General features: G+C 52.1%; 1 protein-coding gene across 3 annotated transcripts in view; it reads left to right on the plus strand.

Annotated features, from left to right (window-relative positions):
• The window catches only part of OSBP2 (oxysterol binding protein 2), a 131,222-nt gene that overhangs the window by 86,965 nt on the left and 23,988 nt on the right, over nucleotides 1–20,269 (plus strand). For all 3 annotated transcript variants that reach the window (XM_055146737.1, XM_055146738.1, XM_004615558.2), the window contains one exon: nucleotides 19,833–20,086. In XM_055146737.1, coding sequence (XP_055002712.1) covers nucleotides 19,833–20,086 — 254 coding nt within the window. The remainder of the gene's footprint in view (nucleotides 1–19,832; nucleotides 20,087–20,269) is intronic.

Here is a 20,269-nt window from a genome sequence, read left to right on the forward strand (position 1 = left end):
CACACCATCCCCTGTTAGCAGTGCTGGGCTGTCCCCACAGTACCTGTGTGTAGAGTTCGTTAGCTGCGAGGACATACCTGTTCTATTGGTGGCGATGCACCCATTCGTACCAATGCCGTGATGCCAGAGCGGTTGGGGCTACACCCCTCGGATGGAAAGGCCGAGAATTCTTCCCTTCCAAGTCCCATTAGAAGGAGGTAGACTCGGCCCGCCCCCAGGGCTCCATGCTGGTGTTTGGGTTCAGCTCTTCACTCCCAACATCCTGCAGTGCATGACACAGGGGAAGTCGTGCTCCACTGCTCCCCCGAGCATCCTGCTGCAAAGACTGGGCAGTCCAGAACCAGAGCCTCTCTGGGTCTCCCCCACAGCGCGGCTCTGGAACCTTCCGTGGTTTGCCAGCTGCTCACTCACTCTCACTGCAGGCTGAGAGGCTGGCTGGGGGGCAGGGCCAGGCAGGGTCGGGTCGGGTTGTATTCAGGGTGTCACCAAAGCAGTGAGTTCCGTAGGGGTTCCTGGGGCTAGTCACGGGAGCTGGTGTCACCCTGGTCTCTTCCTCTGTAGCCCTCACTCACAAATGTGACAAGCAAATCCTCCTGAGGATAACATGGGTGTCTGGAAAAAAACACACCCGTCTGCCTTTTTCTCCCGGGATTCCCCCTTATTGTACTGCTGCACCAGGTGTGTGAGTTTTCTGGCCATCCTGCAGCTCTGGGATTCCACTGGGGGATCCTGCCGTTCTGTACAATTCCTTTTTAAAATTGTTTTATTTTTTGGTTCTTGTTTGGCGGCCACACCCGACAGTGCTCAGGGGACCATATGGAATGCCAGGGATCCAACCCAGGTCATCTGTATGCAGAGCAAGTGCCCTACCTGCTGTACTCCTGCTCTGGCCCCTAGAATTCCATCTTGACACTCTTGAGTCTGTGTCAGATCTCAGAGGTTCCAGGTGTGGTCCCATGAGGCTGCCTCACTTCCACTGACCAGCTGCTGATTGGAGTCCCTACAGTACTCTCCTTGGGTTTGAGAATTTGCTAGAATAATTCATGGACCTCAGGGATATGCTTGCTTACAGTTGCTGGTTTATCATACAGTGGAGGCTATGGCAAAGGTCACCTGACCTTATTCCACTTCCTAGAGCTACTTCAGAGCAATAAACAGAAGTGGTGAGAGAGAACAGAAACCCTGTTTCTGTTCCTAATCTTAGGGACAGAGAGTCAGCCTCCATGCCCAGTCCCAGACAGACCACTGGACATCCTCGTGTGTTAGAAATTTGTTCTAAAATTGCATTCAAGGGAGTATTGTGTTTGACTCCCTTGATTGCGAGTGTGTGTGTGTGTGTGTGTGTGTGTGTGTGTGTTTGGACCACACCTGGTGATGATGCTCAGGGACTCCTGGCTACTCCTGGTTTGCTCAGGGGATCATATGTGATGCTGGGGATTGAACTCGGGTCAGCCATGTGCAAAGCAAATGTCCGTCCTGCTCCAGCCCATCACCAGAATGCTCTTGAGTTACTTGTTTTGTTTTTAACTTTTTCTTACTTATTTTTATCTTTTTCCTTTTGAGTTTCATCCTTGTGGGAACATGGGAACATATAATTTGTTCCTTTTAATTGCTGATCAGTTCTCCATAGTGTGCATATATCACAGTTATTCACTCACCTGTTATTAAATTTTTTAATTACTTCCAGTTTGAGACTGTTTGATCCATAGAGTTTCTGGGCATGTTTTAAAATGTATGTGGAGGCAAAGAAATAGAACTGGGGATAATGTGCATGTGGCCAATCCCCATTTGAATCCCCTGAGCACTGCCAGGGGTGACTCCTGAGCACAGAGCCCAGAATAAATAGCCCTTGAGCACTGCTGGGTATGCCCCCCTCCCAAATACACTCACACACATATATTTGTATACATACATACCCACATATGTATATTGTGTATACATATATATGTTAATGTGCTTAGTTGGTTGGCTTTGGGGTACACCCAGCAGTGCTCAGGGCTTACTCCTGGCTCTGCACTCAGGGATCACTCCTGGCAGGGCTCAAGGGACCATATGGGATGCCTGGAATTGAACCAGGGTTAGCTGTGTACAAGAAAAGTGCCTGGCCCTCTGTGCTATCTCTCCAGCCCTTTATCTGTGTAATTTTGTTAGATACCTGTTTTTTTTTTTTAATTCTTTTATTGATTCACCATGTGGAAAGTTACAAAGCTTTCAGGTTAAAGTCTCAGTTATACAATGCTCAAACACCCATCCCTTCACCAGTGCACATATTCCACCACCAAGAATCACGATATACCTCCCCCCTTCCCCCCACCTCCCCAGCCCCCCACCCCGCATGTGTAACTGGTAAATTTCACTTTACTTTTGTTTTACTTTGATTACATTCAATATTTAAACAAAAAATTCACTATTATTGATTTGGAGTTTCTCCCCCCTAAAGTCGATCTGCTGAAAAGAAAGCATTTGGTAATTTGTTTTCCATTGCTGAGAATGAAGAGATATGAGGTCAGGAGGCCTTTTATTTCTGTTGGTGTACCTGTAAGTAACTGTGTAACTCACAGTGTCACCTTATAGTTATCTTTACAAGACACCACCACACTATTTTCCAGAGTGGCTCCACGATACCTCCTATGTCAATGCCCCATAACCGGCCAACACTTGCCACTGTTTTTAGAAATTCATCTCTTCTAGTGGACATGGAGTGGTATCTCATTAGTGTCTTTTTCTCTAATAATGAACTTGAACCTCTTATCATGCCTTTGTTAGCTATTTTTCCACATCCTTTGGTGAAGTGCCTTTCTACCCTTGTCGGTGGGTGGGGGTGGGGTTTCCCTATTCTTGAGTTTCAAGAGTTATTTATATATTCTGAAGGCAAATTCCTTTTCGGGAATGTCTATCATGAAAAAGTTCTGGTCTGTGGTTCATCTTTTTTATTTTTAATGATATCTTTATAAGAACATTAGGTTTTAGTTTTGACCTGACCTTGATCAGTTCTTTTGTAATTAGTATTTATTGAATTTATTGACTTCTAAATTAAGTTCTAAGAAATGTTTACCTACCTCAAGATGCTGTTTTCTTCTAGATGGTTTTTAGTTTTATCTCAGGTTTTTTTTTTTTTCTGCATTTTGGGCCATACCCAGCTGTGCTCAGGGATTACTCCTGGCAGTGCAAGGGGAACCATATGGGATGTCAGGGATAAGGCCTGGGTCAGCTGCGTGCAAGGCAAGCGCCCTATCCTTTACTCTCGCTCTAGCCTCATCTTTTACATGTAAGTTAATGATCCATTTGGTTAACACTGTATATGGCATGAGGTAGATGTCAAGGCTGCTCCCCCAGACCCCTACCCCCTTATGGAGCTCAGTTGTTTCAGCACCGTTTTTAAAGAAATAAAGCTTTCCACCACCACCACTCCCAGTGAATTACCATGATGGGCTGGAGTGATAGCACAGCAGTAGGGCGTTTGCCTTGCACGCGGCCGATCTGGGTTCGATTCCTTCGCCCCTCTCGGAGAGCCCAGCAAGCTACCGAGAGTCTCGCCCCCATAGCAGAACCTGGCAAGCTACCTGTGGCGTATTCGATATGCCAAAAACAGTAACAAGAAGTCTCACAATGGAGACGTTACTGGTGCCCACTCGAGCAAACTGATGAGCAACGGGATGACAGTGACAGTGACCTGTGTTGAATACATTACATATGCGTGGGTCTGTTTCTGACCGTAATTCTATACTTATGCCTACACCATGCTGTCTTACTAGATATGTTGGTAAATTCTGACATCATGTAGTGTTGTCTCCAGCTTTCTTCTTTTCTAAAATTGTTTTGATCATTATTGGTTCTTTCCTAGGTAAGTTTGGGAATTAGTTTATCAATCTCTATACATTTGTATGTAGTGGGCACGATAGTACAGGGATTAAGGTGCTTGCCTTGTATGCAGTCGACCCTGTTTGACCCCTGGCACCACATATGGTCCCCTCAAGCACCGCCAGGAGCAGCCCTAGAGCACAGAGGCAGGAATAAGCCCTGAGCACCACTGGGTGTGATCTAACCCCTTCCCTGCAAAGTTTATTTACTGATTGGGACTGATTTGAATTTATAAATCCATTTGTGGAGAAATTATACCGCATAATTTCTAGTCAGCTGAACATGATAATCATTTAGAGTTCTGTCATCATCATTGTGTGTTTCTAATATATATATGTTGATAAACTTGTTCAACTGTAGTGAATTTGATGCTATTATAATTGTCATTTTTTTTTTTTTTTGGTTTTTGGTTTTTGGGTCACACCCGGCAATGCACAGGGGTTACTCCTGGCTCTGCACTCAGGAATTACCCTTGGCGGTGCTCAGGGGACCATATGGGATGCTGGGATTTGAACCCGGGTCGGCCACGTGCAAGGCAAACGCCCTACCCGCTGTGCTATCTCTCCAGCCCCTATAATTGTCAATTTTTAATTTTAATTGCTAACATTACAGAAATAAAATTGATTGTTGTAAATTGACCTTTCATACTATTTTTGATAAGTTCACATATTAGTTTTAGTAAATTTATATTCTTTGTAGTTTTAGGATTTTCTGATATTTGTAACTAAAGACTTTTGGGGGGAACTAGAGAGATAATACAGCAGGAAAGGCAATTGCCTTGCTCACAACCAACCTGGGTTTGATTACTAGCATCCCATATGGTCCCCTGAGCACCACCAGGAGTGATTCCTGAGTGCAGAGTCAGGAGTAATACCTGGTCATCACCAGGTGTGGCCAAATAATAAATGAATAAATAAAAATTTAAAGACTTTTTTGATTCTTTCAAACATATTATATCCTTTTGGTTTCTTTTTATTCATTTTTGGGACCTCCAGTATGTGTTGAATAGAGATGGGTGAGAACAGACTTCCTCCTCATGCATTTTAGGGGGCAAAGTATAAATTTTCATCATTAAATATGACCCTAGCTATAGGACTTTTTATTGTTAGGGTTTTATACCCAGCAACACTTAGGCTTACTTAGTTAGCGCTCTTCAAATTATTTTGAATTTTCCCACCACCACCCAAGCCTGCCCCAAAGGCAGATTCTAAATAACTTAGTTTGTATTGCTTGTTATGAATAATCCACTAAAAATTATCCAAAAAAATCTTTCCTTAGAGGAAAGTGTGTAAAGATTGCTGTATCTCACCCTGGAAACATTAAGCTCTTGTATAGGCGATTACTAACATGTTACAGGTTGAGCTTTGTGTGCTAATATATTTTTTTGATTGGGATGAGTTGCCTTCTGTTTTACACCCTGTCAAATGTACTGTGCTACTCTTGGTACATCAATGGCTTAGAGAATGAGATGTTGCTTGGCTGCAAATGTAGCTGTGCATCCCAGGAATTCTAAAACAGTAAATAAGGTAATGGAGCTGGAGTTAAATTGTTAACGGGATAGTGACTTTGCGGCCCGGAGGCATCTCTGCAGCTTGTGGCTCCCTTCCAAGGTTTATTTGTGAGTCTCTGGGTCAGTGATTGTTAATGAGCTTATGTGGCACCGGAGGCAATTCGTGGGTGGGACTGCCAGGCTCCCCAAAGAACAGGGAGATGGTGGGAGGTCACCATTCCTGACTCTGTGAGAGCCTGGAGACTTCAATGACAAATTCCGTATCCTGGTTTTTCAGCACGTTCATCCTCATGTGTGAGGCTCGTTCCAAGCTTGTAAGATTGGCCCTGAGTGTGCTGGTGATGGGTTCTGGAGGTTTTGGGCTGCCTGGGCTCTGTTGGGGCAAGTTCTGGGTTTATTCCCCCCCCCACACACACACGCTCTGGGGCACCCCGGGTGAGACTCAGCCTTGTGCAGGATCTGGAGGCATCTCTGCAGCTTGTGGCACTCTTCTGAGATTTATTTGTCTCTGGGTCATCTTACCTGATTTTATTTTGTGTGTGTAGATCATTTTTGGCAATTCATGGAACTTTCCATCTCATCAGCGGTGTCAAAATGGTTAGTATAAGGGGTTGGGGTATGGTTCAGTAATAGAACACTTGTTTTTCATGTGTGTGGCTCTGGATTTGATCCCCAGAATTGCAAAAAATAATTATTAGTTGGGGTCAGAGAGAAAGTACAGCAGGTCGGTGTTTGTCTTGCGTGCAGGTGATGGGAATTTGATCCCCGGGCATTGTGTATGGTCCCTCAAGCAGCACCATGAGTGTCCCTGAGTACAGAGCCAGGAGTAAGCCCTGAGCACTGCCAGGTGTGGTCTCAAACAAAAAATTATTCGCATAATGTTTTATGTACTGATCTCTTAATATTCCTTTATATCAATAGGATCTCTGATAGTAATATTTACTTTTTATTCCTTTTTTGGAGGAGGGGTGCTTTAACTGACCTTATCAGTTCTTAGATGAAATTTAAAAGTGAGAAGCCCAGCATCCTGTATTTGCTCACCTATTTATCTTTCCTGGAACTCATGGTTCCTTTGTCTGGATCTGAATTCCTACTTGATATCATTTTCTTTTAGCTTGAGGAATTTGTAATATTTTTTGTAGAGCAGGTTGGCTAGCCACAAACTCTCTCAGTTTTATTTGTCTGAAAATAGCTATCTCACCTTCACTTGCGAAGGACACTACCGAGGGCTTTGTGATCCCAGCCGGTGTTCTCTCAGTGCGAAACACTGAGAGTACTTCTGGCTTCTGTACCCCCCAGCCAGGGAACTCCACACCCTTCTTGGGACCCCCAGAAGCCCCATGCCAGGGTCAAAACTGCTCACCAGAAGACTGGGGCAGATTCCCTGTCTCAGGGATCCTTAGCACCCCCTGACATTTCAGGACTGAGAAAGCACTGGGGTGACACCACGAGGACACCACGGGACAGGGTGCTTCGTGAGTGCTGGGCTCCTCTTTGCAGGACATTCTGTGGCCCTGGCATCCTCTGGTACAAAGGGCTTTTGACTTTCCTCAGCACAGCCCCCCACTCCCAAAGGCTCCTCTACTCACACACACTTGTTCCATCTGTCCCTGAAGGTGTGACATCAGGACATTCTCAGCCACTGGGAACCTAGTCTAAGGAATCACATGTTCCCCCCCACACACACACACACCCAAAAATAAAAAACAAAAAGCAGGGAACTGGAGCGATAGCACAGCAGGTAGGGCATTTGCCTTGCATGCAGCTGACCCGGGTTCGAGATTCCCAGCATCCCATATGGTCCCCTGAGCATGGCCAGGGGTAATTCCTGAGTGCAGAGCCAGGAGTAATCCCTGTGCACCGCCGGGTGTGACCCAAAAGGAAAAAAAAAAAAGCCCTGTAGACAATCTGAGATGGGTCTTGTGTGGAAACTTGGCTCAGGGAACTTGGAGCTGTGCAGACTGGTGGTGAGTCCACCCCTCCTGGCCATGGGGCTTGGGTTGTGCGCTGGTGGACAGCATGTCAGAACCCCATACTCAGGTAGTGTAGCCTGAGCGTAGCCTTTTCCCTCTTTTAAAATTTGTTTTGGGCACACCCGGTGATGCTCAGGGGTGATTCCCGACTGCACTCCTGGTGGTACTCGGGGAACCATATGGGGTGCCAGGGATCCAACCCAGGTCAGCCACATGCAAGGCACGCGCCCTACCTGCCGTGCTATTGCTCTGGCCCCTTCGTTTCCCGGCTTAATCATCCTACCACCTCCTCCCTCTGACTCTTCAGCCTCATGGTGACGCCTGCCATGGTCACCTGCGTGGGCCCCATCCTCCCTGGGGGCCCGACCAGGGTACCAGTCACCAGGCTTTGGCAGGTAAAAAAATCGCCATGGAAAAACTATCAGTTTTATAATTTGTCACCTTTGATTTCTCACAGATCTTATTGTGTGTTGGGATGGTTTCATTTCTATTTATTTTAGAGAAGAAATTGTCGTCATTTGCAGTGAGGCAACGACAGTGGACTGGGAGATGGCTGAGGGGGAGGGCACAGGGCTGGCGTGTTCGAGGACCTGGATCCCATCCCTGACACCCCACGGCCCCAGAGCACCTCCAGGTGTAGGCCTGGGCTCCGGGGCACCCCTGGACCAAATCCATACTGCCTCACCTGGCAGCTAGAGCACTGAGCTGTTCTCGCCTCAGACCTGCCCTGCCAGGCTGAGCACCAAGTGGTGCCCTCCTGCCCCACACCAGGCAGCCCCCCAGGGCTGTGGCATCTATTAAAAAAAGAAATTGAGGGGCCAGACAGATTGTACAGCGGATGGGGTGTTGGCACGTGGCCAACTGGGTTTGATCCCCAGCATCCCATATGGCCCCCTGAGCCCACCAGGAGTGATCCCTGAGTGCAGAGCCAGGAGTAACCCTTGAACACCACTAGGTGTGGCCCCAAAACAAACCAAAAAAAAAAAAAAGGAGAAAGGAATGAACTGCTGGGAACCCAAAAATGAGGTCAGTGAAGGAGGCTGGGCCAGCAGGAGCGCAGGGCGGTGCTGCCAGGGCCCAGTAAAGGAATCACTGTCATCCCGTTGCTCATCGATTTGTTCGAGTGGGCACCAGTAACGTCTCGCATTGAGAGACTTATTGTTACTGTTTTTGGCATATTGAATACAACACGGATAGCTTGCCAGGCTCTGCCATGCGGTGAGATACTCTCAGTAGCTTGCCGGGCTCTCTGAGAGGGGCGGAGGAGCCGAGTGAAAGGCAAATGCCCTACCGCTGTGCTATCACTGCAGCTATTCCAGTAAAGGAATAGCCCCGGAAATCCTACCTGGGGGCGCTTTGGCCAGTTCTGCTGTGTGGAGTTGGCTGGAGCCTTGTGATTTGGGAGTTTCCTCTTAGAGCTGGAAAACTCTTCACTGTGCCTCAGGGGCCTGTGGTGGGGTTCACCTCACCTTGATTGTTACAGGGGAGGGACATGGGGGCGCGGGAGGGACCAGGGCAGGGGTGCTGACTGAGGGACTAGGGCTGAAAACGCCCACATGTTTTACTGGCTTTGGATCCACCTCGGGCCCCCTCTGCCTTCTCCTGGCTCCATCTGAGCCCCAGTCCCACATGTCTGCTGGTGGGAAGGAGGATGCAGGGCCTGCACGTGGGCCAGGCCAAGGAGGCGCCCGATACACTCACTTTGGATTCCTGTTTTTGGGGTTTTGTTTTTGTTTTTGGGTCACACCCAGCGATGCTCAGGGGTTACTCCTGGCTCTGCACTCAGGGATTACTCCTGGCGGTGCTTTGGGCACCATATGGGAAGCTGGGTCGGCCGTGTGCAAGGCAAGCACCCTCTCTGCTGGACTGGGGGTCCAGGGCTGGGTCAACAGGAACAGCAATAGAGCCTGAAACCAGACTTGTCTTTTTAAATTTCATTTTGTTTTTGTTTAGTTTTGTGGCCATACCCAGAGCACAGGGCTTATTCCCGGCTCACAGGGGACCCCCATGGGGTGCTGGGGATTGAACCCCTGTCGGCCTCATGCTAGGCAAGCACCTTACCTGCTGTACTGTCGCTTTGGCCCAGACCATCTTAGAAATCCCAAGCACCGCCATCCTCCAGCCAGTCACCAATACTACCCACCTCCCCACCCCCCGACATCTCCACCATTCAACAGGCTCCTGTTTTGCACCCCTCGGGGCCCGGCTCTTGTGGGGGGTGGGGGTGGGGATCAACTGTAGCCCTGGCAGTGCTCACTGTCAGGGGCGCCTGTGGAAAATTCTTGGTCTGATGATGAGGCATCAGATGGTTTCCAAGGATAAGAAGCGGAAACTCGGGTGTCCAGTGACCGCTGCCCTGCAGTGCCGGTGACCACATTGAGTGGATTCTCCCATGGAGCTGGTGGGGCCAACTTGGGAGCTTAAAGCCACTAGCCATGGCCTTGAGAAGGACATTCTCACGGGCAGGCCCTCGCTGTCAGTCACAGGCAGGCGAGGGGTCACGGACTCCACCAGTGCCCCTCCAAGAGCCTGAAACGACAGAAAGAGCCCCCTGCCCCCCGCCCAGTGTTGTTTGTGCTGGAGCCTCCACAGCCAGGGCCTAGGACTCTGTGTGTGTGTGTGTGTGTGTGTGTGTGTGTGTGTGTGTGTGTGTGTGTGTGTGTGTGTGTGTCTGTAGTGGGAGGTGGGGCTTCATAGCTCTTCGTCATGGGGTTACCTGGACCTGGGGAAAGGCTTGTGGCCAGTAGCTAGACAGCTGCTCGCGGCACTGGCTGTGTGCTCTGCGGACACGGCTAACTTCCAGCCCAGGAATGCGGAACCCGTTGCCTTTCATGAAGTGTCAGATAATGGGTGATTTTTTTCCCCCCTTTTCCTCTGCTTCCCCGGGAAGCATCAGGAACCCTTGAGAAAGGGGCCCCGGGAAACCTGGGTCTCCTCCCCTGCAGAGCTGGGGGCAGGGGACAGAAATGGAGCCTGGGATGGTGGCTGCCCCAGCGTTGTGGGATATGAGGGCAGTGATGATAAAGTCTCCGGGAGAAGCTTGTGAGAGGTGGTGCCGGGGAGGCCAGGCCTGCAGGGGAACTTTCCAGAGCCTGGCTGTTTTGAACAGTGCTGCAGTGAATATACAGGTGCAGATGTCACTTCTACTCTGAGTTTTTGCACCCTCAGGATATAGTCCCAGGAGTGATATTGCAGGGTCATGTGGAAGCTCAGTTTCTGATTTTTGAAGGAATGCCCATATTGTTTTCCAAAAAGGCTGGACCAGTCGGCATTCCCACCAACAGTGAAAGAGCGTCCCTTTTCCCCCAACATCCAACACTGGTTGCTTTTGTTCTTTGGAATGTGGGCAAGTCTCTGTGGTGTGAGATGATATCTCGTTGTTGTTTTGATTCGCATCTCCCTGATAATTAGTGATATGAAGCATTTTTTCCATGTGCCTTTTGGCCATTTTTATTTCTCTTTTTGTGGAAGCTTCTGTTCATTTCTTCTCTCCACTTTTTGATGGGATTGGAGGTTTTTTTCTTGTACAATTCTACTAGGGACTTGTATATCCTGGGTATTAATCCCTTATCAGATGGGTTTCGGGTAAATATTCTTTCCCACTCCATGGTCTCTCTCTGTATTTTGAGGTGCAGAAGCTTCTTAGTTTAATGTAGTCCCATTTGTTTATGTTTGTTTCCACTTGCTTGATCAATGGTGTTTCATCCTTAAAGATGCTTTTAGCTTCAATATCATGGAGGGTTCTGCCTACATTTTCCTTCATGTACCTTATGGATTTAGGTAAGACTAAGTTTAAAGGGAGTTTTGTGTGTGTCCTTTTAAAGGCTTCTTGCATTCCTTATTGGTTGGCAGGTGTTTACAAAAGCTGCCAGGAAATCACAGGGATGTCTCGATCTCTAAATCTGGTTGCTCTAACTCTCTCCAGGCACAGTTGCTCATTATCTTAGTTTCCTTGTCAGCTGAGGCTCCAGGGCAGAGTTTTGTGTTCCTGGGAAGCCCCTGGGGATGCTGAGCCAGAACCTTGGGCTTGGAATGTGTGTCACGTTGATGGGAGAGATGGAACGTCTGCAGAGAGAAAACTGGCTTCCACTCTCACTGGCAAGGGGAAACTGAGGTTTTCCCTTTCAGGACCACCCTAAGACACAGGCCGGTTCCTAATCCCACACCTGCATGTGTCAGGCTTGGGGCCTCCCCAGCCCCTGCAAGGGGGGTGGCGCCGCTGCAGCTCCTGTGGCCCCAGCGGACGGGCATACTGCCCCCTGTGCCTGTCTGTAAGGTGCCCCAGCTGTGCAGCATGGTGCCAAGAACCCAGATGTGGCTGCAAATCCTGAGGACCTCAGCATGCGCCTGTGCAGTGCCGCCTGCAGAAACGCTGGGGCCGGGAGCTCTGGGGTCAGGTGCACACGACCGTGTCTCCAGCTCGGGTTTCTGCCTGCCTGAGTTTCACAATTGATTATTTAGGGCCTGATCTTCCGTCAGATTGGAGCCCAGCATGCCTTTCAGCGTCCTCCTGGCCGAGCTGCCGGGAACCTTGGGTGCCCTGTGTCCGTCCGGGGTGGGGACACCAATTCATCCTGTTTTTCCACTTCCCAGAGCCCCAGAGGTGACTGTAGGGTCACTGGGCCTTCCCTGGGGAAGGCTGACCTGCTTTCTACCGAAGGTCTCTGGTCAGGACCGACTGGCCAAGCCATGGTGCCGGGACAGGCCAGAGTTCTTTCTGCCGGCGTCCCCCTGTTCTCCCTGGCATGCCCAGAGAGCCCTTTGCTTGCCTCTCCCCGCTGCCCAAGAGGGGCACAGTGCTGACAGGTGTCCCCCAGGCTGGCTCCTGATGATCAGTCCTGTCTTGAAGCAGGGCTCACCAACCTGCCCACCTACCTCCGGTCAGGGTGGACAGTTCCACTTTGACCACTGGCGTTGCCACCAGTGCCCACTGCTACCTCCAGAGTGACCAATGCCACCGACTCTGTCAGTTGGTGCCCTGGGGTCCCGGGCCTGGGCCCTTGGGCTTTGCGCATGGTTGAGGCAGTGAGGGAGTCAGGCGGGGGAATGACCCGACAGGAGCAAGCTCAGAGCAGCTGGTCTGGCCACGCTCATGCTGGCCCGCTGTACTGGCCTCTGGAGCCATTTGTGTCCATTCCCAGCATCCAGACCCCAAATCCATGTCCTTGAATGCTCGAGGGACCAACTTGGCACACTGGTACCGCTGTTTGCTGTCAAGAGAGCAGAGACCCATTGGGGTTTGTGTGAGACATGCCGGGGAGGTGGGCCAAAGGGAGGGGGCATATGTCTTGCACGTGTTAGGCCCCGAGTTTCATTCCCTGAGCACCATCCCATTGCCGGCCCAACCATTGAATCTTCTGGCCTGTCTGACGGAGTGGCCCCTGGGCCTCCTGAGCCTGGAGGGAGATGGTCCAGGGGACAAGGTGCTTGCCTTCGTACAGCCAACCTGGGTTCGATCCCCAGCACCCTGTACGGTCCTCTGAGCACTGCCAGGAGTGATCCCTGAGCTCAGAGCCAGGAGTCAGCCCTGAGCACAGCTGGGTGTGGGCCCTCAAAATGAAAGAAGTCAGTGACAATTGCGATAGTACCCCAGAGAGGATGCATGTCATGCACACAGCCGACCTGGGTTCCGTCCCCAGCATCCCCGTACGGTCCCAGGGAGTGATCAGAGGGAGTGATCCCCAAGCACAGAATTCAGTCACCCCTTCAGAAAACTTGGAATACTAAAAATAAAGAGCCGCTCCCTGACAAGGCTTCCCCGCCCAAAAACTTCATCTGTTTTCCTCCAAAGTGAGGCAGAAAGCTCCACTTCTAAAAATAGCTCACCTGGCTCCCCGCTGCGGTTTCCATGGCGATCCACTCCTTCCCAGAGCTCCTTCTGCAAGAGGTGGGAAGAGGGTCCTGGCTGTGGTGTGGGCCCCCTTGTGACCCTCATCATCCATAGCCCACCTGTGAGGATCCAGGGGGAGCCGCAGCAGGGGGACAGTAAACAACATGGTCCAAGGCTCTGTTCTGAGGTGAGCCCAGCACTGGCTGTGTGCAAACACGGGCTGGTCCGATACGCAGTGCTGGACTCTTACTGGACCCGATTAGTTCCAGCTTAGGCGTCTCCGTGCCCAGGCCAGAGTCTCAGTGCCTAACTGGAGGGCATCCAGGGACCACGTGATCCTGGATTGCCCAGGTGGGCCTAGTGTAAGGGTCCCACCAGGAGGCGGAGGCTCAGCGTAAGGGGACAGTGGAAGGGACTTCTCTGCTGGCTGTGAGGATGGAGAAGGGGCCATAAGCCAAGGGCTACTGGCTGCCTCTACAGGACGGAAGTGGCAGAGCCACAAATTCCTCCTGGAGCCTCCACCCTGATTTTATTACTTGTGTCTCCACAAACTGTAAAATAATGTGTTGTTTCACATGCTCAAGGACACAGATACCACTAGCCTCCTCCATGGCTATTTTAGCTCTGGTCCTAGTGGCCCCCAAGTACTGCTTGATTATATATCACTGTATCACTATCATCCTGTTGCTCGTCGATTTGCTCAAGCGGGCACCAGTAACGTCTCCATTGTGAGACTTGTTACTGTTTTTAGCATATCGAATATGCCACGGGTAGCTTGCCGCTCTGCCATGCGGGTGGGTTACTCTTGGTAGCTTGCTGGGCTCTCTGAGAGGGGCGGAGGAATCAAACCCAGGTCGGCCATGTGCAAGTCGAACGCCCTACCCGCCGCGCTATCGCTCCACCCAGAGAATATTTAATGTACTTTATTATTCAGAGATGAAACTATGTTATGGTCAACTAAATGCCTAGTGCTTAGGATGAGTTCCCCCCTTATTATTTTGGTAAAATGAGCTTCTTACTCTTAGAATCCTTGACCCTCAGATGGGCAGTTTTTAGGATAACACACACACATGAAGAAGACTGATGCCAAATTTGAGGCTCTACGTAGCTGTTCTGATAATTTGACTTCTCTGTGCATTTAGGTTGGGGAGGCTCCAGCTCAGGTTGATGTCCTGGACACCAGTGAGATTCTCGTATATATCTGTGGGTTGAAATTAGAATATATATATAATTTTTTAATTAAAACTTTTTATTTTAATGTAGACAGAAGCCACACTTTTTAATTCTAGAGTTGAAATTGATTAGATAACAAAGCTCACTTTTTTATGTGAAAATTGTTATATCTAATCTCGGAGTTGTTAAGTCATTGTCTAAGAATTTACTAAGCTATTAGTTGCTTGGTGAGATTTCTAGAGTAATTGTCTTTGTGGAGGTTAGTTGGCTTCTCTGTTACTTTCCCCTCTAATCTGACTGGCGCCTGCTGGAATTTAAGTATTGAGGAATTAGGAGGTGCTGTGGTCCAGAGATTTCAGGATCTGTGTTCTGGGTCATCAGGGAAGTGGTGGAGTTGAGTCGTTGGCGTGGCTGCAGTGGTGAGGTGTGGGTGTGGCATCTGGGGCAGGGCTGGGACTCAGCCCACCCACCTCCCTGGGGTACCCCTGAGTTTTCAGCCACAAGGACTGGTGTGCCCATGAACCTTAGCTGCTTGGCATGCATTTCCTTGGAGATTGAGTCCTAATTTGGTAGAGCAGGACTAGTGGATGAGTCAACATCTATTATCTTTTAAGTTTTAGAGACTAAAGCGATAGTACAGTGGGTAAAGTGCCTGCCTTGCATGTGGCTGATCCAGGTTCCTCATATGATCCTCCAGACCCCACCAAGGAATGGTGGTCCCTGAGCACAGAACCTGGAGTAAACCCACTGGGTATGGCCCCGAAACCAAAACAGAATTTAAAAATAAGTAATTACAGGGGACTGGAGAAATAGTACCATGGGTAAGGTGATTGCCTTGCACGTGGTTGACCTGGGTTCAATCTTTGGCACCCCTGAGCACCACCAGGAGTGATTTCTGAGCACAGAGCCAGGAGTAAGACCTGAGAACTGCCAGGTATGGCCTAAAACCAACAAATAAATAAAAAGTCATAGATTTTGATGTAACTGTGCTACTTACACGGTTACATGTGTGACATCTTGGTTTGCATGTGTGAGGCCCTGATCTCTGGCATTGAGCACCCCTCTGCCCCACAAAACAAAACGAAACAAAATTCTAGTACCAGAGAGAGCTCAGTGAGGTGAGTGTGTTTTGCAAGCAGGAAACCCAAGTTTGACCTCCAGAACCAAACGGTCCAACTTAATATCACTGGGAGAGACTGCCGAGCACTGAACCAGGAGAAGTCCCTGATGGATGCCCCCCCCCCCCGCCCTCAATCCAAAAATAATCACTTCAAAGTTTATGCCACAGTGCCAGGCTGCCAGAACAAAAACACCAGGGGCTCCACGCTGTGGAAGTTTGACCTCTTGATGCTAGAGGTTCAGGAGTTGAAACCCAGCCACGCGCTCTAAGGACCGAGCAGCGAGTGTGCCCCAGCTTGTCTCCCGGCTTCTGCTATGCTGGCGGCGGCTCGTGGCATCTCACTGTATCCCTCCGGTCTCTGTCCCCATGTGCCTCACTCCCGTCTTCTTCCCAGCCATACTGGATTAAGGACCCAGGGTTTGGGGCCACACCAGGCAGTGCTCCTGGTGCTGTGCTCAGGGTTCACTCCTGATGGTGCTCCGGGTGCCAGGAGTGGAGTCAGGGGTTGGCCCCGTGCAAAACAGGTGCCTTAACCCCTGTACTGTCTCCCACCCGGTGGATTTTGTTTGTTCCCAATTCCATCCACCTCAACGCTTCCAAATAAGAGTTCCTCATGAAGCCCCAGGGGGTGCTGAATTTGGGGGCACGGGGTGGGCACTAACCCACCCAGCGCAACCACTGAGGATGGGAAATGCTTGGGAAGCTTGTCAGGGCGAACAGGGTTGTCATCACAAGGGGAGCATGAGGGTTGCTCGAGTTCTGTGCGTTTATCCTCTCAGTGGGAGAATCTGTGCGGTGTGTAGCTGGCGGGCACTGACGGGCGTTTCTGGAACTGCTGCTTTCTAGACAAGGGCAGAGCTAAGAACAGGTCCAAACCTTTCTGGGCCAAACCAGGCTGCCTGGCCTCAGCCCTGAGCCCGTCCCCTCCCTGCCCCGCCATCAGGGGCCATGATCTGCTCTCCTCATTGTTGCCCGGAAGGCCCGGGAACTGCTCTAACGGGATGGTCAGGCCCGAGTGACCAAGGAGCCATTCTCTGTAGCAGGCCTGGCCCCCTCTGTCCCAGCTTAGTCTCAGGGGGACACACAGCGTCTGAACTCCTGCTCCATGTCCTTGTCGCAGAGCTGACGCTCTGGCAGGTCTCACCCCCGCACCCCCCACCCCCCTCCCCCGCTGGGTCCCACTTAGTCACTGTTCCGGGAAGTTCTGATCTGGACATTCGCAGCACACCGGCGTCAGCAGCACGCGGGAACCAGCAGATGGCTTGGTGCCAACGCAGGAAAATGCTGGTCCCTGGCAAAGCAGGGGCTGAGGCTTGAGTAGGACCCCCGGGGCCCACCCTCTGGCCCTGCCCTCACCCCGCGTGCTGTCAGTCTGCTCTCGGCCGTGAGGCTCTGCTCACATGTTTCCTCACCCCTGCTTGCCCGGGGATGAAGGCCATGCCGGGAGCACCTTTCTCTCCCCTTCCAACTCGTCCCTCTGTGCCTGCCTCAGCCCCCTGCTCTCCCCTCCTCCCCCGTGGCCTGCTGCTTCCATGCATGCTGTGGACTCCCCACTTGTAGTGTGCCACTCACCCACTCGCCCCCTTGCACTTACCCCTTGCACTTACCCCAACTTCCCCTCCCACATCCTCTGTCCTCACTGTCCTGTCCCCAAAAAGCATGGAGCAGCTCCGTGAGCACTGGCCCCATGTTGCCGTGTGAGAGCTGGGCAGGCCGTCCCACAGACTGGCAGCTCAACCCGAACCTGGGCCCGAGAGCTACTTTTGAAGGCATCTTTCTGATGCGTGACATGGTGACGGTCGTGGGGGGTGGGGGTGGGGTGGGGCCTTCTGCCTGCCGCACCGATGGCTGCTCAGAGTTCATCAAACTTCAGCTCATTGCTTCTCATCGGGGTTTCTTCCCTATTCCTGCTTGAGACCCCGTTTCTTTTCTTTTCTTTCTTTCTTTTTTTTTTTTTTTTTTGCTTTTTGGGTCACACCCGGCAATGCACAGGGGTTATTCCTGGTTTAGGCACTCAGGAATTACTCCTAGTGGTGCTCAGGGGACCATATGGGATGCTGGGAATTGAACCCGGGTCGGCCACATGCAAGGCAAACGCCCAACCCGCTGTGTTATTGCTCCAGCCCCTAGACCCCTTTTCTATTTTAAATTTTTTTTAATGAGTCACTGTGAGGTACAGTTACAGACTTACAAACTTTTGTGCTTACGTTTCAGTCATACAATAATCGAGTACCCATCACTCCACCAGTGCCCATTCTCCACCACTAATGCTCCCAGCATCCCTCCCGCCACCCCCACCCCCACCCCCACCCCCACCCCACCCTGCCTCTGTGGCAGGCGGGTTCCCTTTTGCTCTCTCTCTCCTTTAGGGTGCTGTGGTCAGCAGTGCAGGTGTTAAGTGGCCATCATGTTCAGTCTATAGTTGAGACCCCTTTTCACCCAAGAAATAGAGCCCTGACCCGGTACCAGGTACCCTTGATTCCTGATGTGGTCAATTCTGAATGAATTTTTGGTCGTTGCACGTTCAGAAATCTTTGACTGGGGCCAGATTGTTCATAACCCTCACATTCAGTGTAGGGGTCAGGGCCCACAGTTTAATGTAGGACTGTGCCCGGGAGGTAGTGCCCCCCCACGCCCAGTCCCCTGAGCATCACCAGGTGTGGTCCTGGAGGCCCCCAGCACCACTGGGGTGCCCTGGGTCTCCCCGGCCCTGCAGCACCCTCGGAGCACCGAATTTTTGAGCCCCTGCCCTGACTGAGGGCCTGGTTAGCCAAGAATTGCACTCGGGGCCCCCAGAGCACCTGAGCACCATTTGGGGGGGACCTCCCGAAACAGAAGAAGGTCGGGCTGTGAGCACGGGGTGGTCACATTGATGGTCGAGGGGTGGCTGGACGTTCTGAATGTTAGATGTTGAGTCTGAAAAGGTGACAGGCTGCGTGGTCGCCAAGTCCCACTCTGCAGACACGCCTGATGCCCCCAGAGTCCCATCTCCACTGGGCTGCAGCTGATGCCGTGTTGCCTCGCCTCTGGGTTGCTGGGCGTGTAGCCCCGCCTCCCGGGCCTCCTCCAAACACACGATCTATACACGAGCGGCCGGAGCTTCTGTAAGGTGACCCAGGAGAGGAAAGACCTCCCACACAGCTGACCTGGGTATAGACCTGGCTCTGTCCTTACTGATCTTACTCTGTCACCTGATCCCCAGGTGCTGACCTGGCACCTCACTGCAAAGCCGGCCGCACCTGTGGGCGGGCCCTGGTCCTATCTCCAGGCTCCTGGGGACCTTCCACTCAGCAGGCCACAGGGGAGACCCCTACTCAGGCCTCAGTTGCCAGCCCGAGGTCCCCTGGCCTAAAAGATGGGGTGCTGTGGGTACTCCCCCCAGCCTCCCATCTCTCAGACCCCGAACTGCTGGCTGTGCAGTGATGCCGTTCCTGCCACCCCCACCCACTCTGGCCCCCGTGGAAAGTAATCTCTTCTCTTACAACAGTTCTTTAAAAACAGTTCTAGGGCCCGGACAGTGCAGGGGGCTGGTTCTGTCCCCTGTCCCGTAGGGCATTTCGGATATTCCTGGGTGTACATACACACACCTCATGGGCCACTTGACTGACTGTGTCCATCGCTCAAGTAGCAGCAGGGTCAGACCAGTGGCCCAGCTTGCCCCCACCCCCCTCATCACACCCCCAAACATCCCTCCAGCCCCACGCCCGCCTGAATCCAGTCTGCCCTAGCAGTGGATGGGGCACCTGGACCATGGCATATGGAGGTGCTGCCCCCCACCACGGGGTCTGTCTGCACCTCTCTGGGCCTCCGTGTCCCCTGGAGACGGCCATGGAGAGCCACGACCATGTCAGCACATGGTGACTTTGGAGGCAGGAGAGGCCTCACCCCTGCCCGGGAAACAGATGTGTTGCACCAGGCAGAAGCAGGGAGCCGGGACTCTGGCCTGGGGTCCTCGGGCCAGCTTTGCACACCAAGTTCCGAGGGGATGCAGTGGGCGCAGCCCTCTGAAGAGGTGGGAGGGGTTCAAGAAGGAGCCGGGCGGCGGGGACACAGGGTCAGGCACTCGGTCCTAGCTGTTTGGCAGGAGTGCGGAGGGCCGGGGATAAGAGGTGGGCGGCTGGGCCTGTGCGGTGCTCAGGTGGGGTCCGGGGGTCCGGGATAGAAGCTGATGATCCCCCAGGGCAGTCTCCCTCTGCCCACCCAGCCTGGGGGTCACAGCTTGGGGCACTGGTGTCCTGCCGCACCCACTCCAGAGCCACTTCCAGCCCTGCCTCCCCGCCCCTGCAGATTCTGGCACGCCCAAGCACCCCTCTCCCGGGCCGCCGGGGCGGGCGGTCACCAGAGCCACCGTGTTTGCCCCCGCAGATGACTCTGGCGACGACGAGGAGGCCTCCTCGCCCGCGGACAAGAGCGAGCTCCAGCACACCCTCCGGAACCTCTCCCTGAAGCTCGAGGACCTGAGCACGTGCAGCGAGCTCATCGGCAAGCATGGCGCGGCGCTGCAGCGCTCGCTGAACGAGCTCGACGGCCTCAAGGTCCCGCAGGACAGCAGCGAGAAGCTGAAGGTGGTGAACGAGCGGGCCACGCTCTTCCGCATCACCTCCAATGCTATGATCAATGTGAGCGCCGCTGCCCCCGGTCCCCCTCCCTGTCCTTTGGCCCCTCGCAGCACCGCCCGGCCCCTGCTTCACCCCTCCCCCCAATCCCACTGCCCTGCGCTTCATTCCCAGAGTCAGCCCTTAGCATTGTACTTTGATCCTCTGTTGCCAGAAATAGGTTTTATTCAGTGTGCAAGGGGGGGT

This window comes from Sorex araneus, chromosome 9, assembly GCF_027595985.1.
Source record: "Sorex araneus isolate mSorAra2 chromosome 9, mSorAra2.pri, whole genome shotgun sequence".
Taxonomy (NCBI): Eukaryota; Metazoa; Chordata; class Mammalia; order Eulipotyphla; family Soricidae; genus Sorex; species Sorex araneus.